At 44.1% G+C, this 19,684-nt stretch overlaps 1 protein-coding gene across 1 annotated transcript in view; it reads right to left on the bottom strand.

Moving 5' to 3' along the window:
- Positions 1–5,402: 5,402 nt before the first annotated feature.
- FGD3 (FYVE, RhoGEF and PH domain containing 3) overlaps positions 5,403–19,684 on the bottom strand; it is an 81,225-nt gene continuing 66,943 nt past the window's right edge. The window contains exons 16-17 of the mRNA XM_038772822.1: positions 16,197–16,337; positions 5,403–7,345 (exon numbers count right to left, since the gene is read on the bottom strand). Of these exons, the coding sequence (XP_038628750.1) occupies positions 7,103–7,345; positions 16,197–16,337 (384 nt within the window). The 3' untranslated portion in view covers positions 5,403–7,102. The remainder of the gene's footprint in view (positions 7,346–16,196; positions 16,338–19,684) is intronic.

Here is a 19,684-nt window from a genome sequence, read left to right as displayed (position 1 = left end):
AAGGACCTGGGTTCTAATCCTGATCTGCTACATGTCTGTTGTGTGACCTTGGGCAAGTCACTTAACTTCTCTGGGCCCCAGTTACCTCATCTGTAAAATGGGAATTAAGAGTGTGAGCCCCATGTAGGACAGGGACTGTGTCCAACCTGATTAACCTGTATCTACCCCAGTGCTCAGAACAGTGCTTGGCATATAGTGAGTGCTTAACAAGAACTAATAATAATAATTATCACATCTACCAACTATGTCTTATTGTACTTTCCCAAGCACTTAGAACAGTGTTCTATACACAGTACTTAATAAATACCTTTGATTGATTGAATGACAGCTGGACAGGCAAAGGTTCTACAGAAACCTATTTGGAAAAAACTTGGGACAGAGTTAGGTGAAGTTGGGGTACCAACTCCTAGGGGTGCTGGAGACAACTATCTCTACAGGATTGGGGCCACCTGCCTTGCCCCTTGCACTAAGAAGGGGCCCGGCCAGAAGCTGGACCTGTGACAAGGTTCCAGGCCCCCGTATGCTCTGATCCCTGGGCTCTGTGAGGAACAGGCATTCTGAGCCACTCCTGCTCCCTGGCTCAAGAGGTGTAAGGACCTTCTACCAAGCCTAGTGTGTGTGTGCGTGTGTGTGTGCATGTGTGTGTGTTTAGTAGTAATGTCATTAAGACCTTTGAGCAACCCTCTATGTATGTCTGCGTGTCTACTTCCCCAGTCCATTGTGTGCCTGTCTCATTTTTACACAGTCCCACTGCCCAGGAAGTGCAAAAGCTCCCTGTAGTTTCCTGTTGAGAACCTTCTCTGCAACCCAGTTCAAGCAGGAAACAAGTAGAATTAAGCTACACCCTTATTAATGAAATTCATACTAAATAGACATGCATCCACTTATGCATCCACTATTTACAGATAATCGACAGAATAACGAGCAACAGGGTGCTTAATGGGCTCCAAGGACCGCTCTTACGGAAAAGGTGAGCAGAGTTTCATCAAATTGACCCCCCTCTTTATTTATGTTTTATCTACTCTGAATTGTCGTCACAGCCTCTCCTACCTCTGGTAATAGCAGTGTGACTGCACCTATGCTTTTCCCCAAGGTTCTGAGAATTTGTTGCCCAGTGTCCTCTATTCTCCCTTGTGGAACTAGTTACACATTCCCTCCATGAGCACAGAGGTGGCCAAAGGCAAATGGTGAAGCCAGTGGTGGTGGACCAAGGTGAATGCACTTGAGGCAGCCATTTTCTTCCCTGCTTCTAGGCCAAGTAATGTGTCAAACTGACACTTCTAGAGATCACATCTCTGCTCCCATGGAATTTCCTCACCTACACATTCCATTCTCATCCAGGGGAGGTATTGGAGAGAACTCCCTCTTAGTTCTCAGACAGGGCAAGAAGGGCTTTTTGGTTCAAGAACAATAATGAACTTTATTTGGCTTGAAACTTGGCTTTGGTTTGTATCAACCTAGGTAAGCTTACTCCAAGTTTAGCTTTGTAACAATATTCCTAAAAGAAAAGTGAGTGGTGTCATTGGTCTGCCATACAGCCCTTTGCATATCCTTTACAGAAAGAAACTTTTCTAACTTTCAGGGAACACAGCTCTTTTTATCTCTCCCCCCCCCCCCCCCCCCCCCCCCCCCCCCCCCCCCGCCGCAGGTGGCCTGGTCTGAGCTCCTAGATAAGGAAATAAAAAAATGATGTCTTCCTGGCCCCACTAAACAGCCCTCCTATTGGTTTATCATCTCCCCCTAGTGGTACTTTGCAATCACATTCAGAAGATTTAAGCTTTTGGTGGACCTTGGGTATTTCCTTCTCAGCCAACAGGGCACTTGTTTTTGCAATCTATTGTTCCTTCAGAGATGTTTCATTGTCCACTAAGACAGGCCATTTTCTTCTCCAAATGGTTTCTCACTACACACACACATTTGGGTTGGATTCTGGAGAATGGCCTGTATTGGTCATTCCAACCACATGGACCAATCCATCCCCTCTCAGTTCAATGATTATAATTCAATTTCCCAGGATTTTATACTGGGGAGGTGAACAAAGTTTATCAGAACATTCCCAGTGAAAGAAATCACCTACATTATTACTTCTTAAAATTTGCAGAGCATAATAGTCTTTGGGACACAGCTGAGTGCAGAATTCTTCTCTAAGGGTAACATCAGTTACATCTGAAAAGCTGAAAAACAAAACAGGCCCATAAATACAGAACTCATATTTTAGACCCTTTTTAAAGACATATGATTCCTCCCTGCTCACTCTAACTTACCCAATCCAGCAAAGACACCTGATAAACTGTAATGTAGGGACTGTCTCTATATGTTGCCAACTTGTACTTCCCAAGCGCTTAGTACAGTGCTCTGCACACAGTAAGCGCTCAATAAATACAATTGATTGATTAATTGGAAATATGCAGATTTTCAATACTGACAGGATTTTCTTAATTTCCATTTGAAGTACTGAAAACAGACCTGCAAGCAGGATGGACTAATGGAAAAAACATGGGACTGGGAGTCAGGAGACCTGGTTTCTGGTCTCAATAATAATAACAAAAATAATCGTACTTGTTAAGCATTTACTATGTACCAAGCACTGTTCTAAGTGCTGGGGAAGATACAAGTTAATCAGGTTGGATACAGTCCCTGCCCTACATGGGGTTCACAGTTTAACTAGTAGGGAGTAGGATTTAATCCCCATTTTACAGAGGGGGTAACTGAGGCACAGAAAAGTTAAGTGACTTGCCCAAGGTCACACAGCAGAGATGTGGCAGAGCCAGGATTAGAACCCAGGTTCTGTGACTCCCGGGCCTATGCTCTTTCCACTAGACCACACTGTTTCCCTCTCAGCTCTGCCTGGGCTTGTGTGATCTAGGGCAAATCACTTCACCTCCCTGGGTCTCAGTTTCCTCACCTGTATAGCTGGGATAAAATAGATTGTGAGCCCCATGTGGGATAAGGACTGTGTCCAATCTTATAACTTTGTATCTAGGATGCAGAATTAAGCCCTGGACAGAGAAAGGTGCTTTAAAATCCTAACTTGGCAGGCAGGAGAATTGAAGTACAGGAAACGTGGATTACAAATCCCATGGAGCAAAGGGGCATTCAAGAGTAGGAGAGTCTCACCTCCACTTGGGGGTTGGGCTGAGTTCTCCTGAGTTAGCTCATGGCCTTGCTGTAACGTGATGTGATGTGCTGTGCCCGCCTGCTCCCTGCAACCCACCCAAAAGGGATCGCCACGTGGTAAAGTATCCCTCTCGGCATAAGCCTGAGACAAAATGGAAGCTAGGGCAAGTTAATTTGGGGGTTATTTTAGACTGAATCAATCAATCCATTGTATTTATTGAGTGCTTAGTGTGTGCAGAGCACTGTACTAAGAGCTGGGAAGAGTATAATGTAACAATGTTGATTGAACTCTGCTTCTTGCCCTTTCTCTAAGCAAGCTCTCAAACACAGCGTCTGTCTTCTGTACTCAGATAATCATCCTCTTGGCCCTGGCAGTCTTGAACTTCAGTGGCTTTAATCATTACCATGTAAAACTCAACTTTTGTGATTTTCTGTTGTGATTCATTCCAGTTTGGAGGTACAGATTAAATTTCAACTTTGATCTTATCTAGTTTGGGAATCTGGTTCAGCCATGCTCACTGGGGCCTTCACACAACTTTTTGACTGGGTCCTGTCTGAAGCTTTTAATCCCACGACTTCCGTGGATGGTGCTAAATTCCGGATGGCTGATTTTGGTCTAGTTTGGGGTTATTACATTAAGTGTCCCTCCCTCCCCCAAATCTCAGAGTCTAATAATCTACCCCCAGGGCTGAGCACATAGTAAGAATTAGTAAGTGCCATAATTATATGAAAGAAGGAGTCCTCCCAGGTATTTGTGTGGCAGCCATTTGTGGGACAGTCTTCTGAGAGCTGAGATTGTTTACTTGGGCTAGATCAGCACATTGATGGCAGTACGCCAAAGGACAGGTTCAGCAGATATGCCACGGGAGAGATGCACAGTGAGAGAATGAGACCTAGAATCCTTGGAGTGTAGATTTTTGAAAAGCTTGCTGTGGGTAGGGAACGTATCTACCATTTCTGTTGTATTGTACTTTCCCAAAGGCTTAATACAGTACTCTGTACCCAGTAAGCGCTCAATAAATACGATTGATTGCTTGCTCTGAATCTTTATAAATGAAAACCCCAGATATTACTTAGTGTAAATCAGTGTGCAAGGAACAATGGTTAGGTCTACACAGCCCAAGTTATGGGGAGGATTGAGGACAGAGTTCCAGCTGATTTGCTCTCTGTGTACATCCTTTCCGATCATTAAGACCTCTAAGTAGATTTCTGTATCTGGATTATCCCTTTGGGCCAGGGCCACGAAACAAATCAAGTGGATCATTGCATTAGTTTCCAGTTGCCTTGAGGTGTGCAGACCTGGGCAGTGGTTTTCGGCCATGAGTCGAGAGACATACATTGATCAGAGTGATAATTTTGAAAGTTTTTGGTTATTCCTTGATAGCTGAGTGCTGCCACCCCAGTTATTTCAGAGGGAATTCAAGACCTTTTGGCACTTAACCTCACAAGGTAGTGATGTCATAAGGATAGCCCCCAAAGCCTCACTCCTGGAAGTGTCACCAAATGGCTTGGCACCTCAGGAATTCATCCAGTCTGCTGGGCTCAATGTCCTACCGTCCACCCCTCAGGGTGAAAGGAAGAAAGGGGCAGAGAGAGAACATACCCCAGCATCCTCCACACTGAGCTGGAGATGCCCACATCCCATAAAAGTCCTTTGGTAATAAATACGCTGGCTGTGGGCAGGGAACATGTCTACTAATTCTGTTATATTGTACTGTCCCAAGTGCTTAGTACAGTGCCCTGCACACAGTAAGCACTCAAATACGATTGTTTGATTGATTGATAAATGATGGGACCAGAGGAGGGGGAGGACTGGAAGGAGGAGACTGTATTGACAAAGCACTGAGTAGAAAAGTTATAGCGAAACTAGTGGGCTGGAATCTAAGCCTCTCCTCAAAGTTTCCTTCAGCCGAAACCCTGAAGGTAGAAACCTTGAAACCTGCAGTTGGTTCCTTCCAAAATATGAGGAAAGGTTGGGGTGGGTAGGAAACTTTGCGAGTCTAGATAGATGAGGCTACAGAGATGTGCCACATCAAAAATGAGACTACTATCAAATGCAGGTGAATCTTGCTTTTTTCTGGTTACCATTGGTTGACAAGACGTAGAAAAATCCCATCTTTAGGAATGTCTAGAAGTTAGGAAAAATGGAGAGCAAAGTGAAAATCATTTTAGAAGTTCAACTCTGGGAATGTGTTTTTTTTTTCAATCTGCTCCCTCACTGCCCCAAGAAGCATCACTTGTTATCCAGTAGCAGAGTCAAGGCACAGCAGGAACAATCCAGTGAGTTGGCTTGAGAGATGGCTGCAGGGTTTTTATTTAAATAGACAAGCACAGGACTTTGGGAACAAAACAAATGCTGGTTAACAAGAAATTCAAATTCACTTAGATATCTCAGCACTCTATGCACTAAATTCCGTTACAAGCGAAAATCTTTTAAAGTTTTGGAAATACTTATGAAACATTATGTACAAATTATAAATAAACCCCAGGTTACTGGAGAATTGAACAAAACAACTGAAAAAAACCACCTTTCCTGTGAAGACTACAAATATTCTCATTGATTGGCAACGCCTTACGTATACAAAAAAAAGTCACCCACTAGATCTTAAAAAAGGAAATTAGAAAGGTTGGGATATAAAAATACACATAGCACATTTGGTAAATTCCCAACACTATAGGTAGCTTCAAATTTTCATTTCGGCAGAAAGCTGTAGAAATGATTACAAGTCCTTTTTCACAGCATTCTCCTTTACAAGGGATCATCACAAACCAGCAAAGCGACAGTTTGAGCCAAAGGAAAACTTAGCTACATGATTGATGCTTTACGGGGACCATTTTTTATCAGCAAACAAAGGCTAAGGAGGAGAGAATTCCCCCTACCAGCTCCAAGCCTTTAAAGCATTTAGCTTAAACCTGGGATTTACTTAACTACTCACATACTCCACATTCTGCACTGAATAGCAATCTGAAGGAATGGTGAAATAGACATTTAGCAAAACAAGAGAGTGATAGTGACCCCACCATTGGACAGAATGAGCGGTTCTCCTCTTTCTCTTTGAGGTCAGCACCACCGAACATCATCAGCAACTACGACTACCTTTGTACATATGCAATGGCAACAGCCAGTTCACACACAACGGCGGGGGAGGAGGGGAATGGGGGAGGAAACCAATTGGACCCCTGGTCTCCTTCAGTCCCTAAGGTTCAGGCTCAAGACTCGATGTCATACTTCTTACTTCTCTTCTCCCTTCACCTGTATGTAAGGCTTTAGGGCGGGAATCGTGTCTACCACCTCTGTTGTATTGTATGCTCCCAAGTGCTTAGCACAGTACTCTGCACAGAGTAAGTGCTCAATAAATACCACTGATGGAGTGATTACATGAGCGGAGATGGGAGAGGGCATACTGGGTGGCAGGGTGGGAAGGAAATAGGCCAGGGTCAAGAAACACAAGTTAAACAGGGATAAGATACCTTGTTCTCCCTCCTACTTAGACTGCGAGCCCCAGGTGAGACAGAGACTGGATTCAACCTGATGGTCGTGTATCTACCCCAGCACTTAGTACAGTGCGTGGCACACAGTAAGCACTTAACAAATACCACAATTATTAAGCAGGTGAGCTCTGAGAAAGAGCTGGTGGAGACTTTAGCTCCACGGAGTGAACACATGGACTCTTGGAATGGCCCAGGCCTTTTTTTCTACTACTTTTTTCCACCTCCATTTCCTCTCCAGCTTCCCCCCTTAGCCACTCCATATCATATGTGAGCCACTACTTGGTGGCACCACAGCCCAGTTCCAGGCATGGAAGGGCTCTCCTTCCCCAGGGGCCCTAATTGCTGGAGGCTGGACAACCCACCTGGGCCCGTCCCTCCTCTAATGGAAAGAGCGGAGACGACACTGAAGTTTCTATGCAGACACATGAAAATATAGAAAGTCATACACATCCCCAAGTTCCAGGGCCACTGTAATTGAGCAGTATGGATTCTGCTACATCGAACTGCCCTGTGGGTTTTTGGCTCCCTCAGCAGGCTCATCCATCTCCCCTTTGGCTGCTTTGGTGAGAATGTCCATCCATTTTATCTGTAGCTCTTCATCCTCTGCACTGAAATATATGGTCTGGTGGGACTGGCAAAGCTTCAGCACGTGCGGCTTGGGGTCCGGTTTCTCGGCTGGCCCTGGCAAACTTACTTCGTACCCGGGGAGGGGGATGGTCCGGATAGTCCGTGCGTCCTGGAACCAGACATGCAGAAGTGAATGACTATGAAATACCGCCTCACTGGGTTTCCTTTTGGACTGTCACAAAAGTACCTTCAGTGATCAACTTGGAAAATTAAAAATGCTTCCCCCAATCAATTAATAGTTATTTATCAAGTATTTATCTTCTAGACTGTGAGCCCACTGTTGGGTAGGGACCGTCTCTATATGTTGCCAACTTGTACTTCCCAAGCACTTAGTACAGTGCTCTGCACACGGTAAGCGCTCAATAAATACGATTGAATGAATGAATGAAGTACAGAACACTCTACTGGGAAAGCACACTAGAAGCACAAGGAGCTTAAGGAATCAGGCACACACAAACTAATCATTATTATTACTATTATCATCATCATCATCATCGTGGTATTTGTTAAGCACTTATTCTATGTTAAGCTCTGTTAAGTGCTGGAGTGGATACAAGTTAGTCAGGTTGGTCACAGTCCCCAGTCTAAGTAGGAGGGAGAACAGGCATTGAATCCCCATTTTACAGATGAGGAAACTGAGGCATAGAGAAATCAAGTGACTTGCCCAAGGTCACATAGCAGGCATGTGGCAGAGCCAGGATTAGAACCCAGGTCCTCTGATTTTCAGGGCTGTGCTCTTTCAATTAGGACATACTGTTCTTCATCAACAGTGGATGTAGGAGGAAGAACAACAGGTAATAACAATAACACTTTGTTTTTATATAGTGCTTTCATTTTTCCAAAGATATTACTTATCTCATTTTATCCTCACCACATCCCTGTGAGGCAGGAAAAGGCAGGCCCTATTATCCCCATTTTACAGATGAGGAAATTGAGGCAAAGAGAGGTTAAGTGATTTGCTCAAGGTCACATAGCAGGCTAGCGTGTGACTTCCAGACCCGTGAGGTTTCCACTAGGCCATTCTGCTCCCAGTAGGGATGCAAATTGATATTCATTTAACTGTATTTTATTAAAGTCACTGACTTCATGTAGGTACAGTCCAAATCAAGCACTAGAAACCACAGAAAGGACTTCAGCAGGTATATGCTGTTTCAGAGACCTCTGTCAAGAGGCATTTAAGCCAACTGCTAGATTTAGTACCAACACAGAATGCCACTTCCTCACACACCTACCTGTATTGTTGCATTGTACTCTCCCAAGTGCTCTGCACACAGAAAGTACTGAATAAATACGATCGAATGAATGAATAAACTGGGCTACCAATCTGAACGAATAAGATCTTTTTGGCAGACACCTGATACTAGTCCATAACTATCATATCAGTAGGTAGGATATTTGGCAGCAATATTCAGCCAGAAATAAGTTGGCATATGAATTCATGTAACTTTTCACCATTTGACAACTTACACCACATGTGAATGCACACACACACACACACTTATTGCTTCTGCACTGCTAGTCAGCAGGACTCCACACCTAGCAGTGGGACTTCTTCCAAGATCTGGAGAGAACGGAGTCCAGGAGTTCAGTCAATCAGTCAATAAATGAATGGTATTTATTGAGCACTTATTATGCGTAGAGCACTGTACTAAGCACTTGGGACAATACAACAGACACATTCCTGGCCCACAAGTTTATAGTCCAGAGGACTGTTTGCCGAGAAGGCATAGAATATGGCTGTCTTCCCCAGCAGCTAGGGGTTGGGAATGGGCCCCAGGGTTGTGAAAGGGAACATGGACCCTGCCTCTCCCTGCTTGGTATTATTGCAACAGGCAGAGCATCGAGGGAGGGGTGTGGGTGGCAAAAAGAGCAGAACTGGAGCAGAATGGATTGACAGTCTGACCCTTGGAATGTGGAGAGGGTATGACAGAAAGGGTCTCCTACTGAAGAAAGAGGGAAGGGGCTCTAGCAGTCTCCCAGGTTTGTGGGTGCCACAGCATGGAGATGAATTCTAATCCTATCTCACCCAGCACCCTCTCTTCTGAACTCCAGCTTGGAAATAGAAGGGCAGAAGTCAGAATTCCCCACTCCTGTTTAAGCATCCCAGACAGGAGAGGGAGCAAAGGAGAGGAGCTGCTGGCCTATCTACTTTCCAGCTGAGTCACTGTTCAGAGGAAGGGGTGTTTGGGGCTCAAGAGCTCCCATCTGGGCTCTTGATGAATGCAGGTCAGCATGTGCAATGGGTGCTTTTAATGCAGCCGGGCTGGAGCTGTATTCCAAAGTTGTGCCACTTTAAAAGAGTTTAGTGCATTCATGGATTGTCATCTGTCTTTTGTCTATAGCAGCTTGAGTCCAAAGGAGGAATCCACCATTCCTAAGAGGGTCTGTTGGTTGGTGTATCATGTTGATGATCACTTTGACCCACTTCTGGATCTGTCCCTTCCTTTTCACCCAAACAGTTTCAGCACTCATTCTATCGTGGTTAGACTACTGAATTAGCCTCCATGGCTTCCTATTTCCCTCCACATCAAGCAAAACTTCTGATTCTACACGAATTTTTCCCATTTTACATAGCGACTCTCTTTACCAGCTACTCCCCAGTTCACACTCTTCACTCCTCCCAAGCTCAACTTTCTCACCTCTGACCCCTTGTTCACACTGTTCCCCCAGCTTAGATTCCCTCAGCCACCAGATTTGACAGATTTCAGCCTTCCACATGCCTTCCTAAAATTCCACCTCCTCCTCCAAGCCTTCTCCAATGAATTCCCAACAACTTGAGTCATAGCAACCCAATAACCACCCCTACCACTTATGGTTCTATGTGTATGCAGTTGTGCATTTAGTTATTTATTCTGATTTACTCTAGTTCATCCTGCCATATTTGTTCTACTCCCTAACCGATCCCCATTCTTCCTCCTCTTCCTCCTATTCTTTGTAAATACTGTGAGCAGGGAATATGTCTGTTTATTGATATACTGTTCTTTCCCAAGCCCTTAGTACAGTGCTCTGCACACAATAAGCACTGAATAAATATAATTGAATGAATGAGTATGTCTCTCCTCCATTTGAGTGTAAGCTCCTCATGGGCAGGCAATGTGTCTTATGCTTCAAATGTCTTTTCCAAAGCACTCAGTACACTGTACTGTCCTCAGTAGGCACTCAATAAATACCATTACTACTACTATTGTTATATTATATTGTTATATAAGCTCGTTATGGGCTGGGAACGTATCTGCTAATTCTGTTGTATGGGACTCTCCCAAGTGCTTAGTACTGTGCTCTGCACATAGTAAGTCTTCAGTAAATACCATTGATTGATTGCTCTGCGCACAGTAAGCATTCAATAAATATGACATTGATTGATACTACTTTAGCACTCCTCCCATTTCCAAAGGAGATTTGGTCTTCTCTGTATCCCCACTGAAACCTCTAACTTAGATCTCTAGCAGCATTATTCATGATCACAAATCTTATACAGAATAACAGCTCGATCTTTCTGAAAGACAGCTGAGGATTTTTTTCTAGCAACTAATAGATCTTTGTAGTAGGCAGCACACACACACACACACATGCACACGCAAACCCTGCAGTGCACTTTTGAAAGGAGAAGGGAGTCACTTTATAAACATTTCTCAGCTAGATATTCCCAGGGAATGTGTCTACCAATTCTGTTGTATTGTACTCTCCCAAGCATTTAGTCCAGTGCTCTGCGCACAGTAAGCACTCAATAAATACCATTTGTGATGACCTACAGGGACCACCAGAAAGTGAGCTTACTTTAGGAGTTGCCCTGTCAGGTGTGCCACTGACAGGAAGGAATGCTCAGCTAGGTGCTTAGTTAGGTGTGTAGCAGGGAGAACGAAAAGAGGATAATTATCCTTAGATAATTTGGTAGGAAGGGAACCCAGTTTGGGTATTATTATATATATTTTTTTGTTGTTATTGTGGTCTGGGGAGATTCTCTTCCTACAATATGCCACAGATGGTGGGGACCCTGTACTTGTCTCGCGTACACATCCTGAAGCAGATGATGTTTGCAGTTTTATCTCTTTCCATTGTTCATGGCCTCAGCTGCCTTGACTTGTGATAGTACTGCTTGGAGCGTACAAAGAGGTAAAGATAAACCAAAAATTCTTTGCTTTCATGTTGGGCTATTTATTGAGAATCTAGGACAGATTTTAAAAGACTAAATATAACTTATATTTTATGCATCACCATAACAAATATTTTATATATCCACTGATGACTTACTCTCCTTTAAGAAGAAGATCTTACTAGCCATCTTTTCTTCAGTGCACTAAGTCTGTTAGGGTGGTGAGATGTAGGTGGGAGTGGATGGATTGGGGTTAAGCCAAATACTTGATTTCCTGCTTCTGTTCTACGAAGTGATCTTTGGAAGATGGCTGTGTGTTAGAGATGCTCCAGCCACTGGGAGGGGCTCCAATTTGCAGCCTCCTGGTACCTCTCTTGATACAAATTAAGCCCTTCTCCTGAGAATCTACTACACCATAGTGTTTGAGACAATCTTGGCTCTACCATTAAACTGTTTGTTCTGCACCCCCAGCCACTGCCCACTGAAGTTGACCGACAGCAGTTGCACTACATAAATCAATCAACAGCACTATTTTTGAGTATCTGTATGCAGAGCACTTTACTAAGCTCTTGGGAGAGCAGAATAAAGTAAGCAGACATGATCCCTGCCTTCAAGAAGCTTACAATCTAGCAGGAGAGATAGACATTAAACATACAGATATACAGACGAGAAGCAGAAGGGGGGCATATACATGAGTTAGTGCTTGAGTGGCAGGGTACGTAAGATATGTATGTAACTGCTAAATATCTGCTGAACAGGCAGTAAGGCAGATATTACCTGGGATGCTGAGAAAATAATTGGGGAAGACCTCAAGGAGGAGATGCGATTTAAGAAAGACAGACAATGAGGGGTGTTGTGTGACTTTAAGCAAATCACTTGTCTGTGCCTCATTAAGCCCCTAACAAATACCATTAAAAAAACCCCCACGAGTTTACAGTCTGGAATGGGAGATACCTAACCCCTCATTTCCTCACCCAATTTGCCCTCCCTTCTGTGTCGCTTATGCATATGGGCCTGCACCCTTTAAACATATCTATAATTCTATTTATTTCGATGGTACTGACACCATCTACTTGTTTTGTTTTGTTTTGTTGTCTGTCTCCCCCTTCTGTCTGTGAGCCTATTGTTGGGTAGGGATTGTCTCTATCTGCTGCTGAATTGTACTTTCCAAGCACTTGGTACAGTGCTCTGCATACAGTAAGTGCTCAATAAATATGATTGAATGAATGAATGAATAACAGTAGTGACAGCACTTATTAAGCACCCACTTGGTGCAGTGTGTTTTACTATGTGTTGAGAAGTCCAGAATGACAAAAGTGACAAGGAGCTTGTACTCTGTTTGAAGTGGGAGGGAATAACAGGCAGAAGGAAGGACGGGAGCAAGAAGTTGGCAGCAGGAAAGATGAGAACAAGGTAGAGTGAAGAGTTTAGCTTAAGAGGAGTAAAGACTGCAAGCTGAGATTTAGTGGGAGAAGAGAGTGGATAGGTAGAAGGGAGAGAGCTAAGTGCCTTAAATGAAACCAATAACCAGGAGCTTCTATTTGATGTGGAAAGGACAGGGTAATGACTGGAGAGTTTTTGAGGCTATCCCTTAGTGATCTGTAAGGGTTAATGTTCCTCTTAAATGGCCTACTAACATTACCATTTCTTTCCCCCTAATAACCTGGCCACATACTTTACTGATAGAATCAAAACCAACAGGCAGGATCTCCTAAAATCTCCCCTATTCCTCTCAAGCCCTTCCTTTCTTCTGTTCCTTCTTCAACTCTCCCATCTTTCCCAGCAGTACCTCGACGAGATCTCTCACTTCCTCTCAAAATCTACCTCCTCCCACCCTTCCCTTCACACCTCATGAAAACACTTGCTCCCTCCCTTCTTTCCCTATTGTTTTCAAGCATGTTCGTATAAACCCACCCTAAAACCCCCCTCCTTTGACCCGATGGCTCCCTCCGGTTATCAAACCATCTCCTTCCCACCATTCCTCTCCAGACTCCATGAGCGAGTTGCCTACACCTGATATCTCCATTTCCTCTCCTCCAATTCTTTCCTTGACTCCTTCCAATCTGGCTTCCACCCCCTTCACTCCATGGAAAGTGCCCTCTCTCAGGTCACCAATGACCTTCTTCTTGCCAAATCCAGCAGCCTCTGCTTCATCCTAATCCTCCTCAGATGCCTTTGACACGTGGCCCACCCGCTTCTCCTGGAAACATTACTTAACTTTGGCTTCACAAACAGTGTTATCTCCTGGTTCTCCTCCCTCTTTGACCACTCCTCTTTCACAGGGTCCTCCTCTGCCTCCCACCCTCTAACTGGGGGAGTCCCTCAGAGCTCAGTTCTGGGCCTCTTTCTATTCTCCATCCACACACACTCTCTTGGAAAACTCATTTGATCCCATGGCTTCATCTACCATCTCGGCACAGGTGATTCCCAAATCTTTATCTGCATCCATGATCTCTCTCCTTCTCTGCAATCTCACATTTCCCTCTGCCTTCAGGACCACTCTACCTGAATGTCCCACCGATAAGATAAAATAAACATATCCTAAACAAAATTTCTCATCTTCCCACGTAAACTCTGTTCTCCCCCTGTCTTTCCCATCACTGTAAACAACCCCACTATCCTCCTATCTCACAAGCACATAACCTTGGCATTATCATCAACAGCATTTATTAAGTGTGCAGGGCACTATACTTACTGCTTGAGAGAGTACAATGAAACCTACTTGATAGAAACATTTCCTGCTTGTATTCTAGAAGGGGAGCCACACATTAAAATAAATTATGAATATGTATATAAGTGCTGTAGGGTTGAGGGTGGGGTGAATATCAAGTACTTAAATGTACAGACACATGGCATAGGAGATGAAGAAGGGAGAGAGAGAGTAGGGGAAAAGGAGGCTTAAACAGAGAAGGCCTGTTGGAAGGAGATGTGATTTTAATAAAGCTTCAAAGGTGAGGATAGGGGTAGTCCTAGCGTATATGAAGTGGGAATGAGTTCCAGACAAGATAGACAAGATTGAGGTACAGGGAGTAGGTTGGTGCTAGTGCAGTGCAATATGGGCTGGGTCACTGTACAAAATCAGCAAGGTAAGATATGAGGGGGCAGATGATCAAGTGCTTTCAAGTTTTTGCTTTGATGTGGAGGTAAATAGGCAGCAATCAGGGGTTTCTGAAGAGTGGAGAGATGTGAACTGAATGCTGTTTTGGAAAGTTAAGGGCTGGAGTGGGGAGAGATAGGAAGCAGGGAGGTCATCACTCAACTCTCTCATTCAATCCACATAATCTGTCACCAAATCCTGTCTGTTCTTACTTCACGACATCAATAAAATGCATCTTTTCCTCTCCATCCAAACTGCTACTACGCTGATCCAAGCATTTATCCTATCCCATCTTGACTATAGCATCTTCCTCCTAGCTGACCTCCCTGACTCCTGTCTTACCCTACTCCTGTCCTTACTTCACTCGGTTGCCCGGATCATTTTTCTATAAAAAATATTCAGTCCATGTCTCTCCACTCCTCAAGGACCTCCAGTGGTTGCCCATCCACCCTCACATCTAACAGAAACTCCCTATCATTAGCTTTAAAGCATTCAAAACCTCACTCCCTCATACCTTACCTGGCTTATTCCCTACTATAGCCCAGCCCGCACACTTTGCTTCTCGAATGCCAATTTACTCACTGTAGTGCAGTCTTGCCTATCTCACTGCCCACGTCCTCCCTCTGACCTGGAACTCCCTCCCCCTCCATATACAACAGACCACCACTCTTCCCACCTCAAAACCTTATTACAATCACATCTCCTCCAAGAGGCCTTCCGATTAAGCCCTCTTTTCCTTCTCCTCTCTGCATCACCTATGCATTTGGATCTGTAATAATAACAATACTTGTTAAGCTCTTATGTGCCACGTGCTGGGGTAGAAACAAGGTAATCAGGTTGGACACAGTCCCTGTCCCACATGGGGCTCACAGTCTTAATCCCCATTTTACAGAAGAGGTTACTGAGGCACGGAGAAGTTAAGTGACTTGCCCTAGGTCACACAGCAGACATGTGCTGGAGCTGGGATTAGAATCCAGATCCTTCTGGCTCCCAGGCTGGTGCTCTATCCACTAAGCCACACTGCTTTGTACCTATTAAGCACTTGATATTCACCCCACCCTCAGCCCCAGGGCACTTGGGTACATATCAATAATTTATTTATATTAATATCTATCTCCCTCTCTAGACTGTAAGCTCTTTGTGGGCAGGGAACATGTCTACCAACTCTGTTGTAGTGTACTCTCCCAAGTGCTTAGAACAGTGCTCTCCACACAGCAAGCACTCAATAAATACCCTTGACTGACTGTCAAGGAGTATTTGCCTCAACAATTCTATAAAACCACCCCATGGGGAGAAAAATGTCAAATCAATGAATAAGTCAGAATAGCAGCAACATTCATGAGAAAGTTCAAAGTAACAACCATTCAATTATTCCAATCCTCAGGGCTCTGTAGCCTTCAGGTACCAATCTTTCTCCAGAGACCAATAACCCATTTAAAGACTTAATTCAAACACTCAACTTTCTGCAGCCATCTTAGAAAAGCAAACTTTACATCATGGGTTTATCTTCTTTTTCTTCAAACATTATTTGGGGGTGAGGGGGCGGGGGTTGGGGAGGAAAGATGTGAGCCTAGACTCTGCTAGAGATCTCATAAGCTCAACAGCTGATAAGGAGGAAATTTGAAACCTCTGAGGCTTTGTGCTAAATTCACAGGCGTGTTCATTTCTGTTGTTGAAAGCAAGCCAAATCCCTTGACCTATTTCTCAGCTTGACATCATTAAAGTTCTGCTTCCATTGCTGGAAGGTACCAGAGTGAACATCCTTCTCACCTGGCTGCTCCCTTGCAGATACAATACCAGAGGATCAGTCTTTGGAATGGTCACCCACACCTTGCTCCAAGCCTTCCCTTTGTCAAGGATCAGGAGATTGCTGCAAAACAGGCTGTTTTCAGGGGCTGCAACATTTGGCTTCTATTAAAAAACAACAAGGGCAAAAAAGTTACATTCTGGATTATAAAGTGCTGTTTGATCATAAGTATCTTTGCTCCTATGAGGTCTACTGGACAACTCTGCACTAAAACAGAATGCTGGCTAGGGATGGGGAAGGCCATAGGGAAACGAGAAGGTGGAACTGTTAGGATTTTGGATGAAGCCATCAAAATGTAGCATAAGACACATTTCAGCTGAAGTGGAGCACAAAGTCTCCCATCCCCTCTTCGTGGGCAAAAACCACCTAGCAAATACACAAGGTGAAGAGATGTAATTCAAAGTAGGGACTTTTTTCAATGGTATACGTTAAAAAAATTATGGTACTTGTTAAGCACATAGTAAGCACCAAGCACTGTTCTAAGCACTGAGGTAGATACAAGTTAATCAGGTTGAACACAGTCCCTGTCCCATATTGGGCTCACAGACTTAATCCCCGTTTGTTACAGATGAGGTAACTGAGATACAGAGAAGTCAAGTGACTTGCCCAAGGCCACACAGCAGGCAAGTGGCAGATCCAGGATTAGAACCCAGGTCCTCTGATTCCCAGGCCTGGGCTCTTTCCATTAGGGCACACTGCTTTTGTTGTATTGTTATTTGCAACACTTGGCACTGATTCTATTCCATCAGTTTACAATCTTCCTTAAGTCTCTCCCTGATGACGATGATGATGGCATTTGTTAAGTGCTTACTAAGTGTGAAGCACTGTTCTAAGCGCTGGGGGTATACAAGGTGATCAGGTTGTCCCACGTGGGTGGGGCTCACAGTCTTAATCCCCATTTTACAGATGAGGCAACTGAGGCTCAGAGAAGTTAAGTGACTTGCCCAAGGTTACACAGCAGACATGTGGCGGAGCCAGGATTAGAACCCATGACCTCTGACTCCCAAGCCCGTGCTCTTTCCACTGAGCCACGCTGCTTCTTTGCTTCTCCCTGATCTGAGTTGCCCTATTCATCAATACCAACATACCAGGCTAGTTTTCTGCAGCGTGGCCTGGTAGAAAGAGCATGGGCCTGGGAGTCAGAGGACCTGGATTCTAATCCCAGCTCTGCTGGCTGCCTGCTGTGTGACCTTGGGCAAGACATTTAACTCCTCTGGACCTCAGTTCCTTCACCTAAAATCTGAGGGTCCAAATATTTGTTCTCCCTCCCCCTTAGCCTGTAACACCTAGGTGGGATAGGGATAATGTCCAACCTAATTATCCTTTATCTGCCCCAGCACTTATGTTTGGCACATAGTAAGCACTTAAATACCACCAGTATCATTATTAGTTATGCCTCACAGGATGAGGTTATGCTTCCCTGTGTCTTTCAAATCAATCAATCAATGTTATTGATGGAGTGTTTACTGTATGCACAGCACTGTACTGAGATCTTGGGAGAGTATAATGCAACAAAGTTGGTAGACACATTCGCTCTCCACAGTAAGCTTACAGTCTAGAGAGGCAGATATTAATAAAAATAAATTAGACTCAGAAAAAATTCAAAGTCTTTCCATTTGTTATCTGCACCTTACCATCTGCTCTCCTCACTGGTCTTTTAATGACCACTGGATTGCTGCTGACAGGTTGACTGCATTCCAGGACCATTCTGTTTGTGATCCTGTCTTGCTATGTAATTTTAAACGTGACATAGTTGATGCTATTGAAACTGGAAGCCAGATGCAATGTCTAAGGTTAGTCCAGATCTCACAGGCACATGGAAGGCACTACTACTGCTCTGGAGATCAATCAATCAATTGATCATATTTATTGAGTGCTTACTATGAGCAGAGCACTGTACTAAGTGCTTGGGAGGGTACAATATAGCAATATTACAGACATATTCCCTACCCACATTGAGTTTATAGACAGGTATTAATTTGCATAAATTATGGATATGTACATAAGTGCTGTGAGGCCGGAGGGGGGGAATGAATAAAAGGATGAGGTCAGGGAGACACAGAAGGGAATAGAATAAAAGGAAAAGAGGGCTTAGTCAGGGAAGGCCACTTGGATGAGGTGTACCTTCAATAAGGCTTTGAAGGCCGGAAGAGCAATTGTCTGTCCGATATGAAGATGGAGGGTGTTCCAGGCTGGAGGCAGGATGTGGGCAAGAGGTCAGTAGTGAGATAGACAAGATCGAGGTATGGTGAGTAGATTGGCGTTAGAGGAGCAAAGTGTGCAGGCTGGGTTGTAATAAGAGAGTAGGCGAGGAGAAGTAGGAGGGAGCAAGGTGACTGAAAGCTCTAAAGTCAATGGTAAGGAGTTTCTGTTTGATGTGGAGGCGGATGGGCAACTACTGGAGGTTCTTGAGGAGTGAGGTAACATGGACTGAATGTTTTTGTAGAAAAATGAACCAGGCAGCAGAGTGAAGTATGGTACTAGAGTGGGGAGAGATAGGAGGCTGGGAGGTCAGCAAAGAGGCTGATGCAATAATCAAGGCGGGATAGGGTAAGTGCTTGGATTAATGTGGTAGCAGTTGGGATGGAGAGGAAAGGGCAGATTTTAGCAATGTTGTGAAGGTTGACTGACTAATGATAGATTGAGTATGGGGGATGAATGAGAGAGAGAGGAGTAAGGATAATGCCAAGGTTAAAGGCTTGCGAGGCAGGAAGGATGTTGGTGCTGTCTACACTAATGGGAAGGTCAAGGAAAGAACAGGGTTTGGCTGGGAAGGTTGACATGTTAAGTTTGAGGTGACGGTAGGACATCCAAGTAGAGATGTCTTGAAGGCAGGAGGAGTTGCAAAACTGCAGAGATCTTCTCTTTGGGCAGGAGCTCAGTGCTCTATGCTACTAAACTCTTCCTGCCAGCACCCCATAAGAAATACTGGCTTTTTAAATTTGGTTTTCTATTTCCTCGTCCATTTGGACATCACTGCACGGTATATAGTCTATAAAGCAGACCTCCCACAGATTTTAGCTCTGTATTTAGCTGATGAATGTCTTTGCTTGTGTGGAAGATTTTGGTGGTTGGTACAGTAAATCAGTCTTTTCATATTTACATAATTTACATATTTGAGTAGTTACATATTCTAACATTTGTTTGCTAGATCACTTATTGCATCCTCAGAAATATTTTCTAAAATGGTTTGGACTTACTGTACAACCTCACTTTACTCCTTGGGGAAGGGAAAAGGGCCAGAAAATGCATCTTCAACTCAGCCACGACTGATTCTACTGTCATGGAGAAACCTCAGAATCTTGATGAACAGGTAGCTAAACCTGTTTAGGAATTTTGTTTGTACCTAATCCAGAAGGACTGATGATTGAATTATAGTTAATACTAATGACTGTGGTTTGTTAAGTGCTTACTATGTGCCAAGCACTGTACTAAGCGCTGAGGTAGATAC

This window comes from Tachyglossus aculeatus, chromosome X1, assembly GCF_015852505.1.
Source record: "Tachyglossus aculeatus isolate mTacAcu1 chromosome X1, mTacAcu1.pri, whole genome shotgun sequence".
In the NCBI taxonomy this organism is placed as follows: Eukaryota; Metazoa; Chordata; class Mammalia; order Monotremata; family Tachyglossidae; genus Tachyglossus; species Tachyglossus aculeatus.
The sequence above is the reverse complement of the archived record's forward strand: the minus strand, read 5'-3'. Positions and strand labels throughout refer to the sequence as shown.